Source organism: Sylvia atricapilla, chromosome 2 (genome assembly GCF_009819655.1).
Source record: "Sylvia atricapilla isolate bSylAtr1 chromosome 2, bSylAtr1.pri, whole genome shotgun sequence".
NCBI lineage: Eukaryota > Metazoa > Chordata > Aves > Passeriformes > Sylviidae > Sylvia > Sylvia atricapilla.
This window is the reverse complement of record NC_089141.1, coordinates 28,871,716-28,898,052: the sequence shown is the minus strand read 5'-3', so window position 1 is coordinate 28,898,052 and position 26,337 is coordinate 28,871,716. Positions and strand designations below refer to the sequence as shown.

At 39.7% G+C, this 26,337-nt stretch overlaps 1 protein-coding gene across 1 annotated transcript in view; it reads right to left on the bottom strand.

Moving 5' to 3' along the window:
• The window catches only part of ACER3 (alkaline ceramidase 3), a 56,490-nt gene extending 35,469 nt beyond the window's left edge, over window positions 1–21,021 (bottom strand). Inside the window, exons 1-2 of the mRNA XM_066341220.1 lie at window positions 20,851–21,021; window positions 1,659–1,769 (exon numbers count right to left, since the gene is read on the bottom strand). Of these exons, the coding sequence (XP_066197317.1) occupies window positions 1,659–1,769; window positions 20,851–20,953 (214 nt within the window). The 5' untranslated portion in view covers window positions 20,954–21,021. The remainder of the gene's footprint in view (window positions 1–1,658; window positions 1,770–20,850) is intronic.
• Between the last annotated feature and the right edge of the window lie 5,316 nt (window positions 21,022–26,337).

The window sequence follows — 26,337 nt, the reverse complement described above, 5'->3', positions numbered from 1 at the left end:
TTTTCACCGAGACTCTATAAAGTCTTCTACATTTCTTTCAACTGCTGTAAAATAGGGTTACAAAAACTGAAGCAGACAGAAAGCAGAAGGGAAATGGAGAGACCCTTAATGTTAGGTTCCAAAATATGAGATAAAAATCAAGCCATTTATCATTTCAGTTAGGAATCAAAGCCAACTCAGTCAAAGATGAGCAGGGCCTAGATGGAACTCCAGACTGCCTTCCAGCACTGCTGTCCAAATGCAGGCTGAACTCCCCTTCAGCAACGCAGGAGAGAGGAAAAAATCAAGTCTAAGGTATTTACTGTGATCAAAGACAAGGGTTTTTTTGTGTTTTTTTTTTTTTTTATATTTTAGACATTAAATGGGATATGAGCAATGCCAGTGTGACAGCCTGACATTCTGGTCAGATAGCAGCACACTGTCCATCATAAACAGTCACTGACAGAGGTAGCCACAAATCACGGTGAAGATAGTTTCATACTGAGTTTTAATTTAAGGGACTCCTTTTCATAGTTTAAAGGAATGGCAGTATGGGACACTTTCATTCAAGAACACCCAAAGTTAACTTCAGCCAACATTCACACACCGTTTCCTACCATGTCTTTAAAAGCAAACCCTGACCTTTAAGAATTCTCTCTGTTTCATATGAGACTAAAGTTAGTAATTACTTGAAACCACAGAAAGCCTACAAATGACTAATTAGAAAGTGCTCAGACCATATGCAAAGCAGTGCACTGTTGCTGCCTTTCACATAGACCAACAAAGCTGACTGAACTGAAAATTTGTGAATTTGCACCTTGTATATGTTACAGTCTAACTGGTATCAAGAATACATTTAGCATAAGGATATGTTTTTCAACAGCATCTGCCTAAATACATAACATGCCAATCTTAAAGTTGCATTTATCAATCTCTTACCACTCCAAAGATTGGGAAAATCTCCATAAAGACAGGAGCTATAGCAAACACAGAAATCCCGTGAAACACAGAAATTCTATGATATCTAGTTTTGAGACCAAACTGCCAAATCTGAATCATCTTCAAACATCTTTTTCTCATAAGGAACAAATTCACACAATTAACATTTAAAAGGAAGTTGGTTCTTTTCTGAATTTTGTTATTTTAGAATGGACTTCTCTTGAGTTGACCTAAACATGAATGTAATGTTCTTCCATTCTTGCAAAACTTCCAGACACGATGGCTGAATGATATATGCCAAAGAGGAACTGGAAACAAATTCGAAGTTATGAAAGGATGCCTTTCCAGTTCCCTCTACATCTTGCCCACTTCTTATACTACTCTCCCATACAAATATAAAAAAAAAAAAAATTTAATGTAGTGTGAAACTGTTTATAAGTAGAATACACAGGACACCTCCTGTAAATCATCAGGAAAGTACAGAGCAAACTGAGCAGGACCAAAACCCGGAAAAAGATCTCTTTAAAATCTGATTGGTTTATTTAGTGAATTCTAATTTCATGTTCCTCCAACACATTTAAGTTTTCTGTAAACATTAACAAGTGTAGCAAATTGAGGTCAACTTTCCACACATATAGTATTTGGATTTAACTTCTGGGTTTATTAATATCTCAATATATTTTCCATTGCATATCTGAGCTCTCTTTATAATGAAAGAGCAAATTAAGTTTTACACATACCTGTAAGACACAAATATGCAGCTAAATACCGTTTTTCAAGGCCATCTTTATAGGTCTGAATCGCACCATAGATTGGAGGTAGAATGAAAATCAGGTTACTCACTGTGTTCCCTGTAGGACAGAAACACAAAGCAGAGATTTAGAATTGGGTACTACGCACTTTAACTAAATCTAACAAAATTACATTCACTCATTAGAGACAGGTTCAACAGTTTTCCTCCAGAAAGTGACTCAGCAAGACACCACTGCTCTCCATCCCTCGTCTAGTAGAAGGTGTCCCTGCCCCCAGCAAGGGGCTTGGAACTAGATGGTCTTGAAGGCTCCTTCCAACCCAAACCTTTCTAAGACTCTATCTTACATTCTACCCAATGCAAAGAAATTACATGTGTTGCAGAGATCTAAGAAAGCAATAAAAGCCAAGAGCCCAGCTCTTGTACATTGATTTAGATTTGGTTTGTTTTTCTTTTCCAAACTGTGCTTACTTAAGCAAAAGTGCAATGAAATCCTGCAAAGTTTAAGTGAAACAAAGGGAAATGGTGCATCTCTCAACAGAAGGGATGCAGATTCAGCTTTTTAGCTTAACCACAAATCATAATTTTGAGAATAGAGGTTATGTTATGGGAACGCCACACAATTAGGGAAAATGAGCAAATCTGTTAAAAAAGGCGAATATAAAACTGTACATTTTCACACATCATCAGTTAAATATATATAAAACTGAAATCTAATTTGCAAATATCCCAGTGAAATACACAATTTATGAGGCTATGAAGACACCAAACCCCTCTGCCCTATTTCTGTATTTTTTATTCAGCAGAAAATCCCAGAAGCATTTCACATTCTATAACAAAGAACAAGAGTGAGCAGGTCCTTTCTGAATCACACCCCTAACTCAAGCAGCTATTTTTCAGGAGTTCTACTTGCCAAGATCCATCCAAAAAAAAAAAAGGCAAAACATACCAAACCATGTTCACATAACCCTAAGGTATTACAGCACCTCTAAAATCAAAACCCTATACTTCACATTTTAAGTAAAATTCATACTCAAATGGAAAAAAGGTTATTTCAGAACACATGTAGCAGAAGTGTACCTAGTTCCCTTGAGCAAGGTAGTTTTTCTATATTCTCCCAAAGGAGATACAAATCTCACTTTGAGACAGTCTTCTCAAGCAGTTAAAAATCTCATCTGATTTTTATCACAACTTCTTTAAATCACTTCCTTACTGATCTAACATCATATCCTGCTCAACCACGAATTTCACCAAGTTTAATCAGCCAAATTGGATGTGCCAGAGATCTCACTCCTCTAGTCAGCTCTGAAGTAAGTAGTGCATGTAAAAGAAGCCCAGATGAAAACAAAAAACTGTCTGCAAGGATATAAAAGGCCTTTTTCATGTTTAAATTCTTTGTGGAATCACTACCCTTTTACCACATTCCCACAGTGTTGCAATGGGTAGTGATTCACTTTCAACAGAGACCAGGTTTGGAAGAAATTCACTCAAATGCTGTTGTGTGACACACTGACCACTGCCATGTCCTCCTGTAAATCATGAAAATATGTAATTGAGCCTTGAAAAGTAGAATAAAGGTTACATACTCTGGATAGCGAAACTTCTGCTTTCTAAAGCAGTGCTCAACTATGCCCATTTTGAAGAGAAGTCAGCAGACATTTTATATAATGTCACTGTTCAAGGTCACTTAGTTATGAAACTGTCAAAAGCCTGGCAAAAATTCAAATATGAAAATGCCAAACAAAAGAAATACCATGATGTTTATCCACAATTGAGAAGGCACATGACTGTGGAAGAGAATTGCTGTAGGATAACAGACTTCGGATGGGAGTAAGAATGCAGAAAACAGATCCTTCTGTAGGAAAGGGAAGGGAAGGTTTCCACACTTCCTGTAAGCTATAATTATGTTAAATTATTGAAAATTTACGAGCATTTAATCTGGGACCATCTTGCTGACAGAGGAAATACCGTAGACCTAATCTAGCTGTACATTCCTGCCACTCCTTCTCTGCAGTTTTTGGCCTGTATTATACAGAACATTTCCAGCATGGCTTAGGCAAGTCTATCTGCAAACATAATTATTGACAATTCTGTACATTTTTTTAAAAGGGGAAATGGGGGCAGGGGAACAATAAAGTCCTCTGGCATGCTGCTAGGAAAATTACTTCTTTCAAGAACAAAAACTCCAAGGCCTCTTGCAAACCCAAGGTCCTCAGGAATGCATATTTCATAAAAGTCTAGCTAGCCTTTACAGGATTATCATCACACAGAATAGATTATAAAGTCATTAAAAGGGATTTTTACTAATTCCATCAAAATGTGGCAGTGGGATATGCACAGAAATTAGCAAAGAATACCAAGAAAGAAGACAAAGGTGACACAATGCAGACCCATAACTCTAAAGTTATTTAACAAACAAGGAAGTGAAACAAGCTTTGAAGGAAATAAATATAGAAGTTGAAAATGAGAAAAACAGTTCAAACTGTCAAAAAAATCATCTCATCTTTTTTCACTTCATTTCCTTTTTTTGAAATGGGGGGGAAATATTGCAGCAGAACTCCATGGGAAAACCAGAGAATGGAGAAATTGCAATTAAGGCACGAGGCAGAAGACGTGTAAAATAACTAAAGAAATTATTGGCTATGCCTGTAAGAAATAGGGTACATCAAAAATTTGATGAATGCACATGGATAGACCTGGGCTTAACTCTGTACAGCATTCTTGTATTTCAGTACTGGATTCCTTGAATACTGGTCCAGGGAGTGACCTAAGTTTTCTTCAGTGACCAAAGACTGGTGCTTAACATTTTATCTTCAACATGCCCATCAACAAAAAGGCAAACTATAATATCTGAGGGAGAAATGAATAGACTTGCAGACTGAAATGACAAGAATGGGATTAAATATGATGACCACGAACACGCCTTTCAATGTGAATATGAATCCTTACTCCATATGTAGAATTAATCTATTTGAAGAGGCAGAGAAGTGAATTTAAACTGTATGGTAACTGACCATAAACCATCAGTGCATGCACCAAACCCCTTAAATTTATTTCCAACAGTGGTAGTGAAGATAGTTATGTCTTCATGCATGTCAACAGTAGGATATACTGTTCTCTAGTTATTGATAAAAGAAAAGAGAAAGCCCATTAGGTGCAGAGAAGCTCCACTCAGATGGGAGTGATAAATGGGAGCCTACAATTTCAGAAAGGTCAAAAATTGCTCAGCTCACTGAACAAAACAACGGCTGGACAGAACAAAACTCTGCTCTGTAAAGACAATGTGGGTCAATGCCAAAGACAAAAAGGAGCTGTTTGAACTGAAGGATAATACTGACAACGACTAAACAGATATAAACCAACCCTAAATAAATGCAGGTTAGGATAAAGAGGAAAGCTTCCCATTAGAGAGGAAATATTTACAACTGCTTCCCAACAGAAACGAGCAACACGATGAACCTGCTTTCAGGGTGGAGCTCAGGAAGGTCCACAATCACGTTACGTGATGTGGTAGCCTATCAGAGTACTAAACCAGACCACGTCCACGAAGATTATACATGGTATAGGGCTAAATATACATAAGTACAGGGCTAAATTAATGTCTAATCATGATAATGTGACTGACTGCACAAATTTCCATACAAGTCTTTCAAGACAGTTTTAATGCAAATCATTGTTTCAAAGTAATGTTTTATTCATTGAGAGAACGCCATAAGGTACCAGAACAACATCAAATTTATGCAAAACATCTTTTTAACAAGCTTCTGTCTGTAGGAAGAAGAACAGTAGGAGTGTTAAACCACATCTGCTTTCCGTTCTACAAATACAGCGGCAAAACCTGACAAGTTTTTTTCTAAGGCATGTACATTCACAGTCATCTTGAGGCCCTAAAAAATACACGTACTATCATTAACACACAAAGATCTGTACAAAGACTGACCACAAAGATAAAGAAAAATAACTTAAAAGGAGAAATCATTTCTACAAGCAAACACAGATACAGTATACAGCTTACTGTCGCACAGACATTGTGCACACAGTTGGGAAGGACACAAATTTGAAGTAACTATCATAAAATTTCCAGTTTTCCAAATGTGTAGTTAATTCCACATTAGAAAGTAATTGCTACAATAAATTTGGATGAAGAGTCAAAACAGAAAAAAAAGTAAAGTTTTAAATAAGTTGTAAAATAACATGGTCACAGAGGAATAATAAATAGAATAAAAAAAGATAAGGAAAAAAAAAAAGTGAGTTAGAATAAAGATGCTGTTTTTGCTGAGGGAAGAAAAGAAGCAAAAATTATCATGTAAAACTTTTGACAGGGTGATCAGTGTGATTTAACTTGTATTAAGAGATGCTTTCTCCCATGTTTGTACACAGAATGACAGCAAGATTTACCAAGCACAACGATCTTTTCAAATTTTAAAATGTTCTTGCTCTCTCTGTCAAACAAATGAAGACTTTTCACTTTCTTATGGTTTTTACAAGACTCAAAACCAATACAAATAAAAGTTACCCTTAGAGAGGAAAGAAAACATTTGCTGTTTAAAAAGTTGACTATACATAAAGAGCTCATTTAATATCAGGACTAACAAACACAACATTCACCACAGTAAGATTTTTCAGCAGTAAGATTTTTTATTATAGTAAGATTGTTGCATGCCACTGTGAAACAGGAGAAAGGTATATATTTTAGAAAATAGGAACCACTTTCCTAAGTTGTAATAGAGTCAAAGTATCCCTTTAAGTAAAACACACAAACAAGGTTTTTAGGCTGAAAACATCCATTTCATTGCCTGGATATCATGGTGCTCTGCACAGTCAGCTCCTGGATCATGTATCTTTATTTTTTTCCATCACTGCAGAAAGAAATTAAAAATAATTACAAAAACCAAAGCCTGTCAGATGTCATCATGCAGAACTTGATTCATCCTTCTATCTGCTTTCAGATACAAAGAATTCTGTTTCATGGTTTTGTTTCTGGAATCATCTCACACAGTACTGGTGCAAACTACAGCTCATTATTAGAGAGTTTATCAAGTTTCAAGAAATTGCAAAGCAATGCAATTCAGGCACATTTGAGAGCATAACCATCTACCATTAAGTATGCTCTCTTGTTCAGAAGACCCAACTACACAGAATCACCTAGTTTGGCCACTAACTTCAACCTCGCTCTGTTTTCGCTTACGGCTTATCACCAGGAGGGCAGAGCAGCAATTAGATTTTCACTTCCACCAGCCAGTTTTAATATATTTCACTTCAAAGTCTACAATAACTGCACTTCAGAGTGCCAGGAAATGAAAACTCCTGTTTCCATTTGATATTTCAGAAGGACCTCAAGGGGAGAAAACCAAGTCATCCCAACAGGAATTTTGCCAATATGTAATTACTGGACTCCCTACTTACTAATGTGCATGAAGGATCAATATAAACATCCTGTCACTCAGTGAAATACAACACAGCGTTACTTCAGGCTGGAACACAGTACCAATGCTGGCTTAAAAAATGAAATTATAAAATAAAAAATAGGAGTGTGGGGTTGTTTCTTTTTACGCTACAAGATCCATTTCCTTACATTGTATAATTCTCCTCTCCAAATTTTGTTCACTGGGACATTAATTGAAGCTACAACTTCAGCAGTTCAGCTGAAACTTGTATTGGCTAGCACACTTCTAATAATAAAATAGGAAAAATACTGAAGGACACAAATATTGAAGGAACTACTGAACTGTATGAGCTGTGTATGAAAGCTTCCTGAGGCACTATAAAAATGAGCACGCATAAATAACAACTCAAATCAATGTATCTTTACTGAGACTACTAGGTCTTCCTAGGTATTTAAAATAGTATCAGAAATCTATAGAGCAAGTTCACATAGATCATAGGAATCATAAAATTAAAAGACTGATAAAACAGCACAGGAAAACGTAATGAAGTTCATTACAAAGGAACGCTGCATTAATCTAGCCCTGTATAGAAGTTCTCATACTACTATGAGAAAAATTGTAAGGCACAAATGAGAGGGAGGGAGTAGATACAACAACTAGGAGCACTACGCAGGAAAAGAAAGATCTGAAAAGGGAAAGAACAGCTAACTGAATGCCAGCCAGGCAGAAGCTACAAGAAAGCAATGTGGAATCCAAAGGATTTACATGGGGGAAGGATTGAAAAAAAATATTATTTGCGTTACTAAAGAAGAGCGTTCTGATGAGCACTAACATGCTGAACTGAGGAAAAGGGATGTTTCAGTAGGACATCTAGAAATCTAGACCTGGCAGCAGCAACATCGCCCAAAAGAAACCATGAATCCTGGAAGAGTTTCAAACAAGATGGACAACACCCTGCAGGATACATGAAGCAAACAGGGCACCATGGGTGAAGAAAGGTGACAAACGAGGCAGGAACACAGGCTCCTTCCCAAAGCCAGCACCAGCTCACATGCATACCACTGGTGTGAGCACACCGCGTTCCAGCCACAAGCGTCTCAGCCCCAGCAGCAGCAGAGCTGCTTCCACTAAGTCCAAGTGCTGGGACAAGGCCAAAAAATCTGAAGGCAACATTGCTGCTGCAGAGCTGGTGGCCAGCTGGAAGGTTTATGTGTTTAAAGTCAGCATGCAGGGCAGTGCTTCCAGTCCTTCTAGGCTGCTTCTCCCTTGCTGGGCCTCCATTTCTCCAGGATATGCAAGTTGACATCCTTCTGAAGAGGTAAACCATTTCAGTGATATATTGGATTGGGGAGGGGTAAAGAGGCAATTTTAGAAAAAATATTAATTATTAACAACACAATTTGATTTTTATCTCCAGTGCACATTTATAAGTGGTTCCAACATGCTGTGTCAAGTGATACATTCTGATTTATGGTTTTACACACTTTATATTCCAGCTGTAGAACTCATTCTCTTGGCATTCATCATACTGGTCCAGCTGATATTTTTAGATGGTTTTAGTCTGATTACACTATTTCATGTTACATTTGTGTTCTTCAAAACAATCAAAAGGTATTTAGAAGAGAAAGCTCTCGACACTGCTGACTAACAAAATACACACAAGTAAGCTCAGTTCAAACCTGTAAAGTGTGGGTGTATTTTCTTATGCACAAGCCTCTTTGGTATGCACGTCCTACAAAAGCCATTATAAACTCTTTCTGAATTGCCCTAGGTTACAACTAAGCTATCCTCTTCCTTACCCTCATCTCTGCAAACTGTTTTGCTACTGTATAGTAATAGCATTTGAAAATGACAACCTTACAGAAGACTATACTAACACTGACCTTATTTCTTATGTAAATTATACTGAAAATGAGAGAAAGCTAATACTTAACAAATTCGCATTTCAAAGCTCCACTTGCTTCCTCATAAGAAACCAATACCCTTGCAATCCCAGAAATACAACAACTGTGTTTATAGTGCAAATTTAAATTTAGACAGTGAAATATCTATTGCGGGGGCAAAGAAATTTTTGCTCTTTCCCCTCAAATCTAAAACACTTTGGTCACCTATTTAGTCTCCTCTACTGCAGGGTGTAAGCAACCTCAGTCTTTTGTTTCAATATCCCTGCAAGACAGGCTGGATGAAGCCGCCTGAGTCACAAAGAAACCTGCATAAAACCGCAGCCAGGACTTTGAAACACCAAAGTGTTCCTCTAGCCACTTGACCATCCTTAGGTGCCCCAATAAAAATGAATGAGTTCACCACACCACTTCTCATAAGTAGAGCTTCCAAGTAGAAAGCACAGTCACAGTAACAGCTGGGTACTTTCCAGAAGCATTGTTTTTGTAACTAATTCTCATGTTTAGCATAATGAACTTCTTCTCCTGGAATTTTTAAAGGCACAAGTGAATAAAAAGTGCTTAAAGCCCCAGAACTTGTATTGTTTTTTGTTTTTTTTTTTCTTTTTTTTGAGGAAGGATGACTGCTGATTTTTTCAGAGGGATCTGTCTCAAAACTTTTCACGAGTGAAGACTGAGATCAGCATGAACTGCTCTTCCCCAGAAGTGCATTAAAAGGGCAGATTAAAAATGTGGAGGACAAGCTGTGAAGTTTAACAGGCAATTATGAAAGCAATTGCAATGAGAATATTCTGAGGTGATAGGCCAGAATAAAGACAGCTACAACACCAAAATTAAAAAGCGAAGCACTGTCTCTCTTTCGAAGCCTATTATCTTACTGTAGTTGTGTGTTTATCACACCAATGCCAGTCACAAGTACAGGGCATTGTGGAACATTAACAAATGGTTTTTATATTTTGAATGCACCATTACATGAAAAATAACTGTATTTAGAAATGTAATAATAAAGATGCTAGAATCTATTTCTGGCCTTTTTTTTTTTTTTTTTTTGAGACGGCAGGAAGCAGCTTGGACAAATATGATAGTACACACTTTCTTTACAGAATATTTTATTCTCAAACCAAGAAATTCACAATTAACCAGACTGCAAGGAATAAATTTGCATTACAGCCAGCTGCTATGTCATCCTGTCATATTTTAATATTGCTTTCCTAGGATATGGGAAACCACATGGAAACGACAGCATAATTTCCCTAATAAACGTGAATCTAAGATGATAGCAAGCACACCAATTACTTTGAAATACACCTGAAAGGATTTTGAAAGCAAATTTAAAGTAAAAACAGTTGACATAAGCAGATCATTTGAAATACCAATCCAGAAAGCTCCCTAAAAGCAAGTGCTTACATCTGGAAAATGCAATCAAAGTCTAAAGAGATTAGGCTGAGATGATGTAAAGTTAGAATATTACATGCAATAAGCTTGTTGCTGAAGGGCAGATTTGCTTCTTTTATATCCTTTACTGGAAAACAAAATAAAGCGTATTTTAAATGTTATTTTAAGGCAGGTTGATGATGTCAAACTGGAAGGAAATAACAGACATGGAGATTACTGTTCAGCCCCCACAAAAACTAAGCAGTGACCCATGTATTACACTGATCATCCATTTAATTTTCCTCATTCTTAACTCCTTCCAGCCATTCTTCTCCTATGCTGATGTCAGCAGCCTGGCTTCCTGTTCAGCGTCTGCACCCACTCCTTGAAGTCTAAGAGTCTGTCCAGAGCAGAAGGCACTGCTCTGACAGCTTTGAGCCATCAAGTACATCCAACCCAGGACTGTCAGTCCTCAGTACAAAGGAAAAAGCAACTTGAGGCATGGAAGCTGTGCGTATCAGCCCAGAGGCTCTGGCAGGACTGTCCCAGGCACTATGCAGTGACAGAGGAGAGCTGTGTCTTAGGGGAGCCCAATATGTCCACTGGATGGTGAGCAGCAGAGTACAAAATGTGGCACTGCTCCTGTCCGGGTATTTGTAGCTTTAGCTTTAACAGCCTATCTTCAAAATCCAAATTATCCAGCTTTCTTCCCTTTCTCACTATCAATATGGATTCCCCCGGGTGTCCAGAACAATTAAAGCCTCCTACTAATTACTCATGCCATTCTTTTATCCTACTCGGATGGCAGGAAATTAAAGGTGAGATACTACGTGACAACTGTAGTGGAACACATGAGGATAATGAAACTGGTCAGCAACCACAGCCTGATTCAGACACACAGCAGTCACTCAAACACTGACTGGTGGCATGGCATTCGCCCTCTTGTCATCAGTATTAATTTTAAAGAACCCTTCTACAAATGACTTTTTTTTTTTTTTTCCAAGGCTGCCTTAAATAAAAACCCTACAGCTACTTGGAACATGTGATAACAGGCAACTCATCACAGAAATGACCCGGAGTCATCATCTTCACTCCTAAATATCTAACTTTATCTCTTTTATGTAGGTACTTCATTCCTCCAAAGTCTTCATAACTTTTTCCAGTTAATATAACAACCTCCAGCAAGAACTTTCAACAGTACCCTATTAATTCAATAATGCAAGACTCAAAGGTTGTCACTCCTTAGTCTACAACTAACTCCAACTGTATTCTTCAGTGACTGTCCAATTTTAATTTCAAGACAACCCTCTTGTTCGTGCTTGAAAAAATGAAAAGAAAAAGATTGGCAATCATCTAACATCCACAAACCTCGGCTAAAGCTATTAATCTGGAGGGAGAATGAAACTTTTCCACAGAGACAGTAGGATCAAAGTCCATATCTTAAGTATCTCTAAGCCTAAAGCGGATAAAGGAAGAGATATAAAATACACTGAAGGTTCAAGCTTTAAATGCTATTTTTTTGTTATAAATATAAATTAAAATAGTACCTACATAATAATAGTTCATAAGGTAAGTGGCAGGAATTTGGGCAAAAGTCTGTTTTGCTGAATAAGATACAAAATAGTTGAAAACCATATACAAATTACCCATGTTCCCAACACAAATGGTGGCCCAAAGGCTGGCAGAGGAAATCTTTCAGAGGAAACGTTTGAGACAATTGTAGAAAAAAAATACAAAAGCCAAGTGAAATCAGCATGGAAGAGCTTGGAAGGAAGTGTATTTAAGAAACGGAAATTGTTTTACAATATTTCTGTGCAACCGAGAACAGAGAGGGGAAAAGACGACAAAAAATTAAACTGGGCTAGACTCAAGAGTTTCAGCATTTCAGTACTGCACTGATGTTATGTATTGTGGAGAAGAATGTATTCTGAGGAGCCTTGCAGTATTATAAAACTTAGGCCTTGAAAGATTTAACAGCCACCAAAACCCTGAGTGAAAAGCAACTGTGGTATCATAGATCACAAAGGCATAGCAGTTTGTTTAAGTGAATGAAAACAACATCTGCTCTATGATTTCACTACCACAGTGCATTTCTCTGCTGCTTTCCAAGGCATTGACACAATTATATTGAACTGATTCTTAGAGAGACGCTGTGTTCACCAGTAGCACAAACCAGCAATGATCTTCTGGTTTTTGCTCTGCTACATCTAAAGGAAGCCCTGAACTTCCACACTGCTGCTGCTAGCAGCAGCTTATGGAGATGGCATTAAATTGGTACAAACAGAAGTGCATTGCCAATCTTTTTCCTACATTTTTGCTACTAAATTGAAAAAATAAAAAAATAAAGCAAAAAGTTTGGTTTCTCTGATTTTCCAGGCAGTTTAGTCATACACTGGGGTCAACACATTGTGTATAATCTATTCTTTCAGCTTATACTACTCATTTTAAAAACTGTGAAAAAGACTTAGAAAAAAAGAAAAGAAAAAAAAAGACAAATACATCCATTTTCATTCATGATCAAAATATTACCTGGAGCAACCCTGAGTTCATATATTTGTGGGGGGTTTTCTTAAGTCTATAGGATGTAAAATCTTAAAAAAAAAAAAAAAAAAATCTGTAGCCTGTGGAAGGAATGCAGGAATATCAGTAGAAGTAATACACCCTTGCAGCTGCATGCAGTAAGCCCCAGAGCAGCTTGGCTGCTGCAATCAGCAGGTCAGCACCAGACCTGGAAGCCTCTGGCAGGAGGGCAACACTACAAACTCCCTCCAAGAACAATCAAATCTGTAATGAGACTCACACAAACATGAAAAGGTTTGCTGTGCAAGAAAGGGAAAGTACTTGTAGAAGAAAAATACATTTGTTTTACCGAGAAGAAATGTAAACTCTCATCTGTGACAAGATCAGTTCATCAGTTCTGCTGGTCATTTTAGCTTCCTGTTGCAGATGACCCATTTGATTTCAGAGCAAGCCAGATAACCAGATCCTCCTTCTCAAAGATATACAAGTAAGTTTTCAATTATCCCTGGGTTTCCTCAATGAAGCTTAAAATACTCTTTTGAAGGGATCACAATAGCATGCTTTCCAGTCAGGAAGCAGGTCTTTGCCTGAACAAATAGTGATGACCAGGCAAGATGAAGAAAGAGCTGTCATTTGCTCATCAGGTTAACACAGAAATATCTCTGTCCCAAGATTGAAAGTGTTCAGACTAATATTAATGCTCAGTGCTCAAAAGGACTTCTTTGAGCTAATACTGTACCTGTTTCCCAGATGTCGATTCTTGTTCAAATGAAAATCCTTATACAACTGGAATTAGCAATTGCTAAAACTCCAGCCTACAGAGCAGTAGCATCATGAGCTTCCTGCAAATAATGTGCTCATTAAAGCATTGTACAAATCAAGAGCTTCTAGGCTCATGCCTTATGACCATTAAGTTGATATCTTGAAATCCTACTAGTTGGAATACATATAAAATTCATACCAAATTCATACAAAACATACAGATGTTCAGCTCATTCCTAACACCACATTTTTTCTTAGTTCTGCTTGTCTGCTTTCCTGCCTGAAGAAGTCTAAATCTTGCCATTTCAAATACAAAAGTCAAGTCTCAAACTAATATCCTGAACTTTGCCCAGCTTAATCAGGCTACACTCTTGTCCCCTTCCCCAGTCCCTCTGGTTAGAGAGTAGAAATGCAGTATTACCTGGACTTGGCTAAGGGGAAATACCCTCCTGTTCACAAAGCCAGCCAGAGATCTTGAAGAGACACATGCTCTGCACATACCATTTCAGGGTCACTCCAAGGACACTGCACTCAGAAAACATGTCCAAAGGAACCAAGGAACAATGCAAAACCAAATATAAGAAACTAAAGCCCCAGGACACAGCTGGGAAATAGACATGCTGCTGGACACTAATCTCATATCTGAAATAAAGTTTGGAATTTCCTTCAGGAAAGGACTGCAATGCGCAGGACAGGCCAATTCACCAGTTGGCGAAGAGGCAAAGAACTGAAGAGGAATCTTGTAAGGCTGAGGAAGGGGCACAAAGGGCGCAATCTCTCCACTGTAACTGACAGAGAACAACTTCTGCCTCCCAAACTCCAGACACACTGAAGTACTTACTCTGCCAGAGGATAATGGACCTAACTGTAAAGGACATAATGATTCTTTATTGGAGATGCTGACTGCAATGATCATTTAGAAATATCAGTTTTGCAGTACTGGTCACAGTGCATATGCAGCATATTTCTTCAAGGAAATTAATTTTTAGAAACAGAAAAAAAATATCATGGTTAGACACTCCATTTTTGTGAGCTAGCACAAAACTCCTGAAAATTCATAATTGCATTTTCAAGTACAAAGAAAGGTCTGTACCTTAAATCTAAACAGTACCCAGCAAAATCACTGAGCCTCTACCCTGAGCTTGCCTATATGGGCATATTCAGATCAATTAATGGTAAATGATTGACACTGAAGTAGTGTTGCTCTGGGGTTTTTGTTACTGCAACCTTCTCTACAATTTCTCTCCTCCTGATGCATTCTTTTGCTCTTTGTAGTACTTCCACAGAGACAGAATAACCAAGCACCTTTAATTCATGCAGCAGCTCAGCTTCTCTGCTGATGGATGGAAGAATGAGTATAATAAATGAGGCAGGTGCAAAGACAACCCCCCTCCCCCCCAGCTAGAAGACAATCTAAGGTAAGTAACTCTGCCCTGATAACCACTTGCAAGTGGGTTCTCTTCTAGCATTATAATGTCATGTTTCGATACACATTTTGAATTAAAAGAACTCTTTGGATTTTATTAACCTTCCACGAGCCACAAACCTTTCCATGATCCTCTTGGGAGCCAAAGAAACAGCCAAGTGCGTTGCACTTGCACGTGTTGCAAGATAAAATAACTATACACTGCTGAGCTGTTGGGACTGGAGACAATTCCCAGACTTCCTCTGAACATTTTTGCATCAATAATTAAATCTTTCTTCTTTAAAAAAAACCAAAAAACACAACTTTCCCACTTATCTGTGAAAGTCAATACAGAAATACAGAAAATACAAATACAGAAAATGCATTAAATAAACAGCAGTTTCACACACACAAGACACAAAAAACCACGGGCTGAAGACTTTTTGTCTTTCAATTATGACAAAAGTTTTTAATCTGTGATTAAAAGCTCATTAAAAGTAACTTAAAGTCAGCAGTGCTCCTTTACAATCATTTATTTTATATTAATTGTCCTATTTCTAGCTACAAGTATGGATTCTGAAAATTCATATCATGCAGTTCATAAACCTGTCTGCCTCAGTTTGCACATAAGAAAAATTAAATTGTACAAATGTCACTGCTCTGTTACCATTTGGAGTGGCAGATGTCCAATTGCCAGCTGTACAAGTATTGAACATGAAGCACTAATTACAGAGTAATCAAATGCTTTGTTAAACCATATTTAAGAATTTTATTGCCGCTTAATTACTACACACATACTAGCAGATAAACACACATGTGGTCCATTAGCACAGCATCTGCCAGGTTTTAAGCATATCCATAACTTGATGGATAAACAATAACTGATGATTGGAGAAATCAACTTTCCAAGAGCCTTTGACCCCATCTTTCAACAAAGGCTGGTGGGAAAACTGAAAATTAAGCTGTCATGACATAAAAGGTAGAGTTGCATCATGGATGAAAGATAAAAAGCAAGGAAGCATTAAAAATAATATACAAATCATTAGCGGTGGCAAAATGCATCAAAACAGTGTGACAGGACTATCTGTAGACTTAAGCCAAGAATGTACTTTTACAGCCTAGGCAAGGAAATAAATTAATGCAACAGTATTTGCCACTGATTCAAAATCAAACAGAAAGAAATAAAAAAACCCATGACAGCGGAGACCATCTGGCTTATGATTTTGCTTTTGCTATATTATTCTTTGGAGAAAGGAATCCCTCTTTCAGCTTCTTTTTGTCTGCAGCATAAAAAGCAAGCTAGAATGTTCATCCTGTGCACCACAAAGCTGAGCACTGTTCTGCACACTCCACTTGACTTTACACTCACCGTCAATTAGTTTAATGCTTCCTTTATCTTTTTACTTGCAGTGTCACCTCAGTTGAGGGAGCTCCCTCAAGAAGCCAGATAAATTTCCAGAAGAAAGATTTGATGTGGTTTCCTCCAATGAGGTCATTAAATTTACACACTCAAATCCCTTTCAGTCTTAAAGTCTACAGGCCTGTGACGTTGTCTTCTGTTAAGCCACTCTTTAGAACTCATCTGTGTCATGTCATCCTTAAATCGCTCCATCTCAGCCAGGCAGTTGGGCGGATCACACCCAATTAAACCTGAGGATGTTTCCTTCATCTGCCACTTTATCACCGAAAGAACAGACAGAGCTCTGGAAGGCAGATAGTTGACTTAGTTTTAGTTTTCTTACTCTCACATAGAGAGCACCTAGCCCAACAGTCTCTGGCTGCTTTCCAAAGCCTCTGGCAAAAGAGGCAAAATGCAACAGGACACCCATGAGGAACAAGTGACAATTCATACGTGGCAATACAAATTCAACATTAATGACATTTTTCTAAGTTCAAGTAAATTTTGCAAGTTTTAAAGTGATCGCCATGGAAAATAGAGATCCGTGCATCTTTGGCAGCTGTCTTCTCGAGCAGTGCCTAAAAAGAAACAACAGTATTTTTGTGTCACTGTTTTCATTGACAATGCAGAGAATGCCTGGATTGCACTCCATGCCATCCAAGATGTGAGATAATGAGATATTTCACATCGAACAACACAAGCAACAGTAATCTTATCTCCATCACTTGTCTGAGGCAAAAATCAGAAGGCTTTAAGGAAGCAGAACAAAATAGCTAGAAACACGGGCATATTCTCATGACATGGGTGGGTTTTTCTCCTAAATAAGAGTCCCATAAGGAAATCCCAGTTACAAGAAGTCGCTTATCAGATCTCTAATGAAAACAAAAACTAACGGATTTAACTCTGGTAATGATAATAATAATAAAAAATATTTTCTTATACGACGATACCAGAACATGCTGAGACAAGACCAGAAGCCAAGAAAGAAACCATTTTCACCAATTCCTTGACAAGCCTGAAGCAATGTTCTAGATGCTTGCTGCTGTAAATGCCAGCATAAGGATATAGTATCTCTAAACCAGTCATGTTGGAGATGATGCATATTGCTTGTGGACAACGACAGCTCAAGGCAATGTAACTGGAAACATGACTCTAGTTTGATCCAAACTGGAATGCAGCATTCTGTTGATAACAACAAATTCACCCCTGTGATTCTCCTGACTGAGAATTCTAAGTCTTCATGTACCACACAGGGCTCCTTTGAATCTAAAATATTGTTTTGAATTGGTATACTACTCGACATGCTATCAGCAAAGGGAATATGCGAAGATTAGTAATATTCACTCATCATATTCTACAAGAGAAACTCTTCTTACAGGGATGGCTGAATGCAAGAAGGGTAAGGCTCCTGTCATAGAGATTCACATCAAAACAGACCCCCAAAACTCAATGCAACATGGGCTAAACTGGCCTGAAACATCAACCCTGCTAAAACAAGGAGTAAGCTGCAACATTTGAGTGATAAGTTAAAAACCAGAACTTATATTTACCCTTTTCTATCTGCTTATGTGGGATGATGGTATGTTTATCCTTTACTATTCTTAATCAAGTGTACAAAAGTTTGGATAATTCAGCTTTCAAGCACTGGGTCCTGGAAAGGTTTAGTTTTTAAGAAGGAAAAAATAAATAAAAAATCATGTCTGCTACTTGCCCTCCAGCTCACAGGAGTCAATCAATGAGAAACCCTGGAAAAGGAAGTACTACACCATACACAGGTTTAATCAGTGAGGGATATAAGACTCATTTTAAAGCTTAACAGCTTGCAAAACAATTCTTTTCAACTGGTTTTCCATTTGAATTGGTTTAGTATTCTACAGACAGATGTAGAGCAGTTAGTCATCCACCTCCACAGGGAAGAAAAACTGACGAGGTGCAGATTCAGAAAGGCAAGAAAAAGCATTTTTCATTATTAAAGAAAAAGAACTTCTGAACACATGTCATTGCATCTGGGATACATCAAAGAAATGCAAGTATGAAGTGCTACACCACCACTTCACCTCACTTCCACATCTCTCACTACATACAATTGATAAGTTGCCATCATTTACAGGAGTTCTTTAAGGCGTGAATGGCAAGGAACTGCATGTGGGCTTTTGGAACACAACGTAGCAATTTTGTACTAAAAGTAGCACGTTAAAACCAAATTGCTAAATGGCACAAAAATGTAATTTGCACAACAAGCTTTCTCTTTGGTTCTTCAGTCTGCAATCTATTTGGGTTGGACCTGCCAGTATTATTCCATCTCTGAGCCTCCAAAGTTTCTTATCAATTATTAATAACGAATACTTAATGCAGAAATTTTTACATACAATCAGCTTTACCTGAGTGGTACCAAGTCAGAAACTGATTTTAACTCTTCTGTAAGGTAAAACTTCAGATGGTATCCCCACAATATTTATTGCCTCAGACCCTGAAAGCAGTGTTAGAGAACCACAGCTGAAGAAAATCTAGCCCATCTTGGCATCTGGACTGAAATTAGCTGCTGTTAAGCTAACCCTACACCTTACTCACTGTTTTGCATTTTAAACTTCGACCATTTAAATGCTTTATCTTACAGCACAGCTCTTACATACAGTTTTTTTCAGTGCAACTGACAGATGAACAAACCGTGGTCCCAAACACCACCACAACTGTAAGGAGGGACCAGACCTTGTATAATTACTCCCTTTTTCTTCAGAACACAAGCCTTTCTGCCTCCCATTACTCTCATCCTCCTCTTCCTTCTCCTGAATAATCCAAAAGCAGACAAAAAGTATCAGTTAACAAGGCCAACAATGCAGGGATTATTAAAAAAATTTACATGCTAGTCAAATTTATTTTTACATTAGCGAAACAACAGAACTTCCTCTTCCTTATGAGAATTATCTCTCAAATTATGCTTGACAACAAGGAAGACACAAAAATAACACACTCTGCAAAAGCCTCATTCTATTTAAACTTCTAAGTTTGTCCCTTTTTAAGAGTATTTAATTTTGTTTCCTTTTCAGCCAGCCTGCCTCGTCTCAGCCATAAATCTACACACCAACTTCCTTTCTCCTCTGAGCTTCTAAGCTGCTTATGCTGCCGTTGTTCATTTCAGATCCTGTTCTCCTTCCTATTCCTCGTGAAGCCTCTTTCACAATTATTCATTTTGGATCCTCACCCATGTCAGTGTTTGCAACCAGGAGCAACAGCTTGGCATGGATACCCAGAACCCTTCATCTTCTGCATGCCAAGCTCTAGAAGCATCCCAGCTATGTCAAAGGCCTCTGCAGACTGCCCACTTCAAGCACTTCAGGGAAGGTGAGCCCGGTCACTTTAGCACCCAGAGCCCTAGCACTTCAAAGGCAGCCACCTACCTTATGCGTGTGAAAGTTTTTTGTAGTACAGGGCGTCTGCCAGGCAGCAGCACATAATTATAACTACTACACCCTTTAAAGTCACTGCCCAGGACACAAAAATATTTAGTTTTTCAACAAAACCTCAGCGACGTAGGGCTTGATCTTTTATCACCTGCAAGACACTCCTTTCTCAAGCACATGATGCATGACCCTGTAGTTGAAGCCCCTTCTTTCTTCCCCTGAAACATGTTAAATCCTGACTGTTTCTGAATAACAGAGTTTCGAGGTCAAACCAATGGCCTGCTCTCTTGCCAGTGCTCTGAGCCATCCTAAAAGACAACCACGGGCAACAGAGCGGCTCTTCAAGCCTCGCTGAACTCCCACCACCTGCAGCAGAGCCACCTGACTGATGGTGGCCAGCACGAGGCACCACAGCCGGGGCAAGGTGTCTGCCCTGCATGAAGACATATCTTCCATAGGAAGATACCTTTTCTCTCCCTGGGCAGTTTCGCTTGGTTTGACCGTCCAGGCGGGCAGTTGGTTCCACCTCAAGGGGAGCAGAGCAGCAGACCCGTGCGGCTTCACGGCTTGGCACCCCGAGCACGACCCCAGCGAAAACCCCTCTGTTCACTCATGCCCATGGTGCCACACATCCCGCCCGGCTCCCCTGAGAACCCCCAGGACCCACCTCAGCGGCCACCCCATCCCAGCCAGCCCCGCTCCAGCCCTGCCATCCCTATGGACACAGGCCGAGGGGACACGCTTGGGATGGGGACCCGAACAACACGCTGGGGACAGAGGGGCCACACCACCCCGTGCTTCCGACAGGGGTCCGGGGGGAAGGCGGTAGAAAACACCCATTCTCCCACCCACCAGGGTTGGCTGAGGGGCAGCGGCACGGTTATCCCGCAGGAAAGAGGGGCCGAGGAGGAGGAGGAGGGATTCCCCCGCTCGGGGAGAGAGCACGAAGGGCTGCGGAGAGGGAGAAGGAGGCGGCGGTGGGACGCGGCCCCCGGGGCCGGGGCAGGAACCGGGGCCGGAGCGGCCACTCACAGAACTCGGCGATGTAGTAGGAGACGGCGTAGTTCTCCTCGCACCACTCCAGGGTGGAGGTCGGCGTACCCCAGTAACCCTCCCGGTCGGCGGCCGGAGCCATTGCGGCGGCCGCTCCAGGCTAGAGCGGAGCCAGGGCACCGGGAAGCGCAGGGAGAAGGGCTCCGGGCCCGGAGCGCGGCGGCGGGAAGGAGGGCGGTGCCGGCGCTGGGCCCGCCCGGCGGGGCGGAGCCGCCGTCGCCATGGGGACGGGCTGCGGCCTGTCGGACGGAGCCAACGGGGACGGAGAGCTGCGTTGTGGTGAAAAACGCGGATGTGGGGAAAGTGTGGGGAAATATCGGCGCGGGGCACTCTCGGTTCTCAGGGAGGCCGCGCGATGCTGCTGTGAGGATGAGGTGGGACGTGCATCATCACGGCGCTCTCGTCACCCGCTTTTCAAGCCAGTCTGGGGGCAGTGAAGAGCTTTCCCCCCTCAGCTTTCCACTCTGGTTTTACTTATAGACGTCATGGAGTGTTTGTAAGGCGAGCGAGGCAGCGTGCTGCCTTCATATTGTTAAAACACAGCTTCACAGCATCGCAGAATGCTTTGGGTTGGAAGGGACCTTAAAGACCATCCAGTTCCCTCCCCCTGCCTTGGGCAGGGACACCTTCCATTAGACCAGGTTGCTCAGAGCCCCATCCAACGTGGCCTTTAACGCTGCCAGGGATGGGGCAGGCACAGCTTCTCCGGGCAGCCTGTGCCCGTGCCTCGCCCTCTTCGCATTGAAGAATTTCTTCCTGAAGAATTTCTTCATTTCTTCGCAATGAAGAGGCAAGTGTTCCTCATACCCGTGGGCTGGGAGAAGGAAGGAGGCTTTTTATAGCACTGCCTGCTAAATGGGGGTTTTCCTCTCCTCCGATGCCGTATTTAGTTTCCTCAGTGCTTACTACGCGTACTATACTTACACCATAATATGCAAAGTGCTTCTCCAGCAGAGCTGGTATCCAGAGGCAAGTGCAATCTAAAAATGGAAAGACTTGAGACACAAGGAAAAAGAATAAAGTGTACCAGCAAAGGCCTGATATTACTGTGTGTTTTGTGCTTCAGAAGGCGATCCAAAGACTTGAGGAGAAGCTTTGGGCAGACCTTGGGGGCTGTACACAAAGTTTACACCCTGCTGGCCAGCAGAATTTATTATACCTGCATATAAACACACAGACTTCTTTTTCCACATCTTATTTCTTCTCACCTTTCCCTGTGTAAGCTGAGAAATGCCAGTCTAAACACCTTGTCTACCCCAGACCTTGCCTGCTGTAAATACTGCTGTTTCAGAATATATACATCTATCTTGAAGACTATCTTGGCTTCTGAAGTTCAGTTTGTATATAATTGCTTCCAGCGTCAGGTACAGATGTATTTAACATATATCACTACTTTTCATCACGCTATAAAGCACTAAAATAAAATTTATTTTAGTGATGGCGATGACAATACACCTAAATTGCTAAAACCTCATCAAAATCCCTCTGGAGTTTTATATGCAGACCTGTCTTCCTGTATTTTTCAGTCCTAGATTACTTCCACAGATTTAGACTTTAAAGATTGGGGTCTGGAAGAGTACCAGACTGATCAAGATGCATAAAACTGGCTGTAAAGAATGCAGAGGATTCTGGGATGCTTGATGCACTTTAGCTTTTCAGACTTTTGAAGGTTCAGTTTATGTAATAAGGAAGCTTGTAGGGCTCTGAATTTTTGTTCTCAGGATAAACCATTTTAATTATTAAATAATTATTAGAAGTTCTTGGCAGAAAAAGAATTAAAATTTTGAAACTGCAGTTGTTTAGAAACTAAGGAGAGAACTATGAATTATTTTAAATATTTACTAATAGTTAAATATTAAATAATAAATATTTACTCACCGGGAGCAAAGATGGCAAAAACGTGGAAAATGTAGGTAATTTTTATAATATTGAATTACAGTTGGCTTTAAATAAATAATTTTAAATACTGGTGCTTGTTTCTTTTTTCATCATGCGCATGCTAGCCACGAGAAGATTTGCCACCACACTAGAAAAAGAAGTCAGACATGAAACTAGCTTTAAAACTGGGGAAGATAAATTAATGAAGGGTTTTATGTGGTAGATACCAATAATGTAGGTTGTCATCCATTCTGATTTCTGGAGAAATACAAAAAAAAATTAATGACTAGGCCTTAATTTCATTCACTAGGGAATTTTTATTTATTTGGCATGCTTCTGGAGTATTCTCCATTACAATATGCATTTACTGCTGACATTCTGTGGCTCGGTTCTCTGCTTTCGAAGTCTGACAAAACTTTCAGTTGCTACACTCAGAAGGTTAGTATTGAAGAGGCAGCCCCAAACTATTATATTAGATGCTTTTTTCCTGAAAATGTTTTGTAGACGTAAACTTCACTTCCACAAAACTAACTTTGACTGCTTCAGCTGTTACAAGAATACATATTAAAATCACTACTTTTCCTCTGTAAGTATGAACAAGCTGTGCCTTGTTCAGTCCATTACTGCACTGGATATAATGTGACAGCCTGAAGTTCTTTGCATCTAAATGTAGTCTGTCTGATTAAAGGATCAAATCTACCTCTGTCCAGGTGCTGGGTTTTCTTTGTCTGATCTGTACAACCTATGGAGGGAATATCTTGTTTCTGAAATAGCAAAAACCAAACAGAGCTACCGAAATGCTTATTTTTCAGTATTACTAAAAAAATGTGCTTGTCATGCCAATGGAGCAGTTTCCTGTGGCCTCAGGTTGCATGTGGCAAAGGATCCTCTTTCCATACAGTTTAATGTTGCCCTGAAACCTTATGGCTTAACTGATCAGTGGGTAATTGAATCATGTCAGTTTACACCACTAGAGGGATATGTCCTGTCACTTTAGTGTGTGGATCCAGTAATTTTTTCTTGGGAATGGGAGAGAACTGCTGTGCAAGAATGGCACGTGTTCAGCTCCTTGTGATCAGGTAAATTCAGGGAATGACACCTGAGGAAAAATTTTATCTCCCTCCGCTCTGTGCAAACACTTTGTCATGGCTTGTGCTTCTGGTTGTTTTATTTGTGCATAAAATGAGACCCAATAAGCAGATTGTTTAGAACTCATTATGGAGACGTATGTTGAGGGAAAATTGTACTTATTCCCTCTCCTCAGTGTATGTGTGTAAAGGGGAAGATAAAATTGATAGAAAATCTTGAAGATTTTTCACTGCTTGGTTCTTATAATGTTAAAGATATCATCACAAACATAAAACTGAATTTTGTCCTACATATTGGCTGTTCAAATTATACAGGTAATTATCCCAGAATGGTTTGGATTGGAAAGGATCTTAAGTATCCTTTAGTTCCACCCCCCCATCCCCACTGTAGGCAGGGACACCGTAGGTAGGTTTTTCTTTTAAAAGACCAAACTGCTCAAAGCCTTGAACAATTCCAGGGATGGACATCCACAGTTTAACTGGACAACCTGATCCACCTCAGGTTGTGCCTCACCATCCTCACATAAAAGAATTTCTTCCTAATTTCTTCTAATCCAGTTCAAAACCATTTCACCTTTTCCTAAGACTCTGTGCCCTTGTCAAAAATCCCTCTCCAGCTCTCTTGGACCCCTTTTAAGTACTGAAAGGAGCAATAAACTCTCCTTGGAGCCTTCTCCAGCCTGAACAATCCCAACTCTCTCAATCTGTGTCCACAGAAGAGGTGCTCCAGCCCTCTAAGCATCTTATTAACTTGTTCCTCTTCTAAGGCCTTTTTTAAATTGGGTCATAATATTTACACCATCTTAGGTGTGGAATCCCGAGTCTTGACTCTCAGCTCTAAAGTCTTTCCAAAATAAGGTTGGTTTCAAAATACTGCAGATCCAAATGTCATTATTTTAAGCTTTCTGAATTGCCAAGTCTATACTGGCTACAGGAAAAGGGCATCAACACCTCTAGATTCTGCAAGCCCAATCCTGTGTAACATGTAATTTATCCCGTTGATTTATATGCAAATATCATGAGTAAGATGCCAGAAGTAGGTTTATAAGAGATTGAATCAGACTCTGTAATGTGTCCTGAAGTTTGAGGGCTCTTTATGAGCACTGGTGCTGAGATAATGATAATTACACCTGGAGTATTATCATGGTAAGTTATTGGCACCTGAATGAGTAAAAAAGAGAAGTTGTATCCTGATGTGAAGAAGGATCTGATACAAGAAACTTTAATGGACTTTAACAGATCTGATTGCCTGCTCATTGCTAGGTAAAGCAGAAATGCCTGTGCTGGAGTTAAATGGAGTCAGGCATTTGTAAATTATCATCAAGGGGACTCATGTCCTAGAGCCATATAAATATTCATAATTTCCCCAATGTTCTTAGTCATATTTTGAAGGCTATTGTTGCATTTTGGCAACTGATTGCAGTGGTGAATGACAGCATCACGAGTTGCAGCTCTGTGGATGCTGTGAGCACCCAGCACTGATGGCCTCAGATATGAATACAACCACCTGAAAAGTGTTATAAAGGGCTGGTGGAAACAGGGGCTCCTGAGTGCAGATATTTAGGGAAGGAGGTGTGACTTGCTAGGGACAGAACAGTCCCTCACTCAGAGGATGGTTCAGTCCTACAATTGATCCTCAAAGCAGATTTTAGGGAGGTATTTTCTCCTCTCCACCCTTTTTCTTAGCCTGTCTGCTCAGATCTATCAAGATGTATCCCAAACCCTTTAAAATCAAAAGCTGAGACAGGTGATATCATCCACAGCAGGCCCTCTTTTACCAAAATAAGGATGTTGCTTTCTTGTAGCAGTGGATTAAGCTGAAGCTTTTCTGCACCTGGTAGTTTCTGCTCTCCAAGCCCCTGTAGCTTTCAACCCATTGTACTAGCCTGAACTAAAATTCATGTCACTTTGAACTAATTTTCAGGGTTGAAATTGGTAAGGGAGGAGATAAACCTGCTGTTCATCCATTCCCAAAGGAGAAGCACTTGACGCAGAGAGAATTGGGGAAGGAGAGCTCTTCTCCACTTATCAGAGCTTAATTCACCTTTGTATGTGAATCAGAGCCCTTACCAGCTGCAAAATGTCTACGATAAATGTACATTGGTTTAAGCTGAAACATCAAATGAAAATCTGTCAAGGGAAGGAGAATTTTCAAAAGCACGAATGGCATGTGCCTCTATCTCATTGACTCTCAAAGGAGTCTGGGAATTGGTTTGCCTTTGTGCTTTGGAATTCTTCTTGTGCTTTAAAATAGCAAAAGCAAATGCCATAACAGTTCATTGTTTACACTTGTAAACAGCTTTTTCTTTAGGAAAAAAACATAGCAAGCTGTCTTTTCCTGCCTGCTAATTTACATACCCAGATCTCAAAATGAAGAGACTCACACAAAGTTTGTAACAATATTTAAGTGTGTTACTTCAGTTTGAATCCTGCTTTACAGGCTCAGTTCACTTTCTTAAATGCTGGCATCTTGTGCCATTGGAGATTCTTTCAGAGCAAC